Source organism: Sinocyclocheilus rhinocerous, unplaced genomic scaffold, assembly GCF_001515625.1.
Source record: "Sinocyclocheilus rhinocerous isolate Xijiao unplaced genomic scaffold, SAMN03320098_v1.1 scaffold2542, whole genome shotgun sequence".
Lineage (NCBI taxonomy): Eukaryota > Metazoa > Chordata > Actinopteri > Cypriniformes > Cyprinidae > Sinocyclocheilus > Sinocyclocheilus rhinocerous.
In genome coordinates, this window is record NW_015633236.1 from 217,223 (window position 1) to 222,641 (window position 5,419).

Here is a 5,419-nt window from a genome sequence, read left to right on the forward strand (position 1 = left end):
AATTGGGGAAAAACTAACAAAAATACTGATAAGATAATAATGATACGAATTCTGCTAATAAGAACAATATAAAACGCACTAAGGATTAATGAGCTATTGGATTCATGAATATTAATCAGGTTGTGTGCGTTCGCTCGAACTGATTTGCTGAAATCAAAATAGGGACGATAATAGGCGAGCGCCAGCCAATGAGATTGCTGTTTGCGCATTAGTTCCGCCCACTACCGGAGAAAGCGGTAGTTCTTAAAAGCTAAAAGAGAATTCCAAAGGAACTCCGTTATTTTGACAGCAAAATAGAACAAAGAATATCGTTTACATGTAGCGCATCAATTCTCTCTCTTCCTCTCTCTCTGCGTGTGTGTGAAACAAAGCGACGGCGAGTCGTGCGCCTTCATAGTGTTTACGGTACGTTAAATACAGGTGCGTTGCACATCCATTGAGATGAACTGAAAAACAGCACAGATCGCTTGGCGGAGAGTGAAACTCTGATGCGCTCAGTCAGAGAGTGTTCGGCGAGTGAAAATATATCTGAGCTAAACTTAAACTTAGCCTCCAACTCACACACTGGCGAGTAAAATCTGAGAATTTATTAGCAATTGGCTAATATTAGACATCATTTAGTCGCCTAGAGTGATGATTTAGTCGCATATGCGAGTGATTTACTCACAATGTAGAGGGTTGCCTTGAAAAATGTTAATGTGTAATTTTTAAACACGTTTTAGCATGAAACAATAACCTTAAACACCCTCACCATCAGATTTCAAGACTTAAAAAAAAACTTCACAAGGACTCATTTGATCTGATTTTATCGTTTGGACTAAACGAAAAGCAGAAAACAAGTATATCAAACCGCACATCCTCAGTTACCCTATAGATGCAAGAGAATGTAACGCTCTGAAAGTTTCCGTGATGCATGGTAGGGTGCAACATGTGGTTTTGAGCACAGCCTAGTTATTGCACAAATGAAAGCAACTGGAGCCTTTTACAAGAACCCTGATAGGCCTGTAGTCAGGAAAGACTAAAAGTGCAAAGAAAAGAGGACAATGGTTTTTCACATCTCTCTTACTTTGTATTTTGCGTTTTGTCTGTAAATGTATATCAAAGTATTTATATCAAAAGTAAAGGATGTGAAATTTGGGGTGGGGGTAGTTGGGGGGTTTCCAAGAACGTAGGCCAATTCCTCTCATTCTTTTTATTATTTAAATTTTTTTTTAAATATATTTAATATTTAATAAATAGTTTCACAACATTTAACCCTCCCGGCTATCAGCTATGGTTTCATCTTTGCTTCCTTCCCCTGAACAGTTATCATCTCTTGATGTTAACAGTGCTACTGATACTTTCTGCACTCTTACGTCTTGTTTAGACACTGTCTGCCCCTTGTCTTCCAGGCCAGCTCATACCACCTCTTCTACCCCTTGGCTGTCTTATGTTCTCCGTGAGCATCGTTCTAAGCTCAGAGCTGCAGAAAGAGTATGGCACAAATCACAAAATCCTACTGACCTTAATGTATATCGATCAATATATTGTTGCTCTTTTGTTAGTTTTGACTGCTTTTATTGTCCTCATTTGTAAGTCTCTTTGGATAAAAGTGTCTGCTAAATGACTAAATGTAAATGTAAATTTCAATAAGTCAAAAAAGTACACAAAGAAAGAAAACACCTGTGCTAATTTATAAAACAAATTATTTATGTCAGTGTTTTTCAATCCTGTTCCTCGGGACCCACTGCTCTTCACATTTTGCATGTCTCCCTTATCTGACACACTCATTTGAGTTCATGGAGCTCTTTCCTAATGAGCTGATGATCTGAATCAGGTGTGTAAATTAGGGAGACATGCAAAATGTGTAGAGCTGTGGGTCCCCAGCAACAAGTTTGAAAACCACTGATTTATGTTATTATAAATGCATAAATCAATATACCACAAAAATATTATCACCAAATGTTGATCATATCAAATTAATTATTGTAAAAGCCCTCTAATATTGGCTAGCTGCATAAAGTAGCCACTTGTTAATGGGATAGTTTGCCCAAAAATGAAAATTCTGTCATCATTTAAATTTCTCAACCTCAAGTTGTTCCAATCATGTACCAGTTTGTTTCTTCTGTTGAACACATAATATGGTATTTTGAAGAATGTTGCTAACCAGACAGTTGACGGTAGCCGTTGACTTTCATAGTATTTCCCCCCTATTCTACGAAGTCAATGGCTACCGTCAACTGATTAAAACTGTCATTAATGGGTGTACTATCTCTTTAAGACTGTCTCTTAAAAAATAGTTTGACCAACTAGCAGTTAGCCAAGGGATAATAAATCTTACTATTAAGATTTAAATTAGACCAGTCTACTTTTTACTAGTCTAAGCAGTCAATGCAACCGGTCCTGTGTGTACACAGTAACTCACCCATCCTTCAAACGTTTGTCTTGTGTTTGACGACGTTATCAATTCCTCAAGCTGGATTCTGTAATTGGAGACAAAATCGTCGTATCCTATAGGAGTGTTATGGAAAACAGCCAGTTCCAGCACTTTGCCATTTGTGATGTATGGGCAGAATTCATCGTTGAAGGTCGGTTTGTTGGTCTTCGATTTTGTGGCGGTCTGTCCAATTTTCAGATTATCAACTGTAACAACGATATATGGATCCAGGACGATTTTCTTATGAAAAGTGTGACGAGTTGAAAAAGTTGTTGGCTTTAAATCCACCGCCTCCCCGATACGCAGCCTCATATATCCGTTGAATTTCATATTGTAGCTCCAATATTTAATATTCGATGCAAAAACCTTCTATGCAATAAATCAAAACAAAATAGTCATATAGTAAGCTAAAAGTTTTTTTCAGCTAACACGAACTCATAATAAATAACAAAACAACACGTTCAAAGAAACGTAGAAATAAAGCAAGTCTTTTCGTATCATAGTAAGTTTAGTAGGCTATAAAAACTAAAAGAGCAAACCACAGAGAGCTAAGCTATCGTCCTCTGCAGGAAATCGTATTGTCTCTTTCTCTGTTGATCTGTGTGAAGTACAGCGACCAGCTTTCATGGGTAGGCTACATGCCTCATTCCGTGTTTGTGCCGTCATCTAGTATAGAAACTATGCAGACAATGCGAGCATAACAGAAACAAAGCCGATGATTAGACACACCTGACTCTGTCCTTCCCTTACCAACAGACGACATGGGAATCCATTCATTCTGCAATAATCACTATTAGGGCTAGACTGCAGCAGGTATTTCTGTCTTTTACTGTACACAGCTAGGCTACTAGTTTAAATGCTGTCAATCAAAAATTAATAGGCTATGAGGCCTCATAACATGAACTGATCTATGTAACAGGTGCACTAGCCTACTGTGCGTGTGAGATATTTCAGCCAACACTAACTTTCCCAAGAAAACAGAGCGGAGAAAATCGTATGATGTCCATTAGAACTGGAGGAACGTGAAAGAGAGAAATCATGCGACTAAAATACATAGCACCTGCTTGCCACCAGCCCTGCAAAGTGAATGTCAACTGAATCTAATATTTGAATCTTAAGTATAATAACTAATATATTATAATAGCCTATATTATTATATAGCCTATTATTAAAAAAATATATTATTATATCTAATATTTTTTCAAGTAGGTAACATTTTACACATTTTATCATTTGATTTGTGACCACTGACCAAACTGATGCACGAGAAACGACAATAATTCAATAATTTGATTGAAATTGGGTTGGTGAGGAGGAATTACACTATTATTTTGAACTGCTAAATATAAGTGTTTTCAATTTGTGTGACCACTTTTTAATATTTTTTTTAATTCGCTTTTATTTTAAGCTTTCATTTTAATTTGAGTTTATATTTTGGTAATTTCGTTATGTACTTTTGTCATTTTAATGCCATTATTTTTGTTTAAATATTTCTGTTTATCTCTTTTATGCTTATTTTATATTTAATTATTTTACTTCAACTTAAAATGATTTTTTTTTTCATCTAATATTTATTTCAGCATCAACAAAACAAAAGTAGTAGTGCTATGTACAGTTGTCCAGAAGAGGACAGTGTTGCGTAACGCTGAATTGTGGCATCAAACATCACCTCTACCAGGGGCCAGTTGCATAAAATATTTAGGACTAGTATTACAAGTAAGTCATCTAATATTTTTATTTAATACTGGTCTTTTTTTTTATTTGGTTACATAAAAACGTAGATTAGTCTAAGCTGAATCCAAAAAACAAGATGATTACACCTTGGCTAACTGCTAGCTGGTCAGACTTGTTCTTAAGACACAGAATCTTAACAAAGAGGTTAAGTTTATGCAACTGGCCCCAGTTTAGGTTTCGAAGTTTCTAAAAAGCTCCTCCAGGCCTTTACAGTCTGGCTTTGCAAATACACATTTATGTGATTTATGGAAGTTAAACTTTCTAGCTTGTCAAGATGGACTATTGGCAAGACTGCCTTTAAAATTATATTGTCGCCATTACTAAATCACAGCTATTATTGCATTTATAAAATAATTGACAAGAGTGAATTATAATAATTACTATGGCCAATCATACATCTCTTCCATGAAATAGCATTCACAGGCCCAGCTCCACAGGGTGGCCGGGGTGGGTCTGGCCCACCCAATTATAAGTTTGGCCCAGTCTGGCAACCACTTCCCAACCTCTTCCCCCAACCATCCAGCCCACCTTGTGAAATTACTTCTCTTGTGGTTACTGAAACAATAGCTGATGTCTGTATCAAACAGTGGATGGTGCATGTATAGATATAGTCTATACACAAAGAGCACTAGATGTCACTGCAACTCAAGAAGTGCCCTTAGTTTAAATATATGACACTGAATCTTCAAATGTGCACATGTAAAATGTGCTAAGAACCTATAGACATTTTTATCATATAATGCTCGATAAGCATGTGTGCTTTTTTCATTTACACAATGCAAATTCAAACATTTAAATCAATAAGAAAAAAATAAAACAAAAATAATTACATTTTGAAAGCTATGAAGCATCATATCGCTATTTCTTTTTTTCAGAGACACCACAGAAAAATACCTGCTGATGCATTGGAGGAAAAGACAGTGTGAAAGATATGACATTAAACTAACAAACAACCAACAAAAAATATGAAAACACAACACCTGCTTTGCCATCACAGCCCTGCAATGTGAATGTCAGCAAGTGGGCTACTGAGTTTCTATATTGGCAGCCGAACGAGTCAGGCCTCAAACTGTGAATAGCACCTCATTCATCATGCTCCATAAAGAACCCCAGGGAACACGTGCACCATAACCACAGGCATAAAAATAGACACTGCCGATTTACAAAGCCTCTCTCAAACACCTTCATATACATATCCGGGCATATTGATCTGAGGAATCAACTACAGGTTTCTTAAGTGGCATAAGAGCAGACTGTTCAGACGGCTCA

General features: G+C 36.5%; 1 protein-coding gene across 1 annotated transcript in view; it reads right to left on the reverse strand.

Annotated features, from left to right (window-relative positions):
- LOC107743988 (protein kinase C eta type-like) overlaps window positions 1-2,835 on the reverse strand; it is a 22,561-nt gene extending 19,726 nt beyond the window's left edge. Inside the window, exon 1 of the mRNA XM_016557451.1 lies at window positions 2,405-2,835. Coding sequence (XP_016412937.1) covers window positions 2,405-2,746 — 342 coding nt within the window. The 5' untranslated portion in view covers window positions 2,747-2,835. The remainder of the gene's footprint in view (window positions 1-2,404) is intronic.
- Window positions 2,836-5,419: the final 2,584 nt, after the last annotated feature.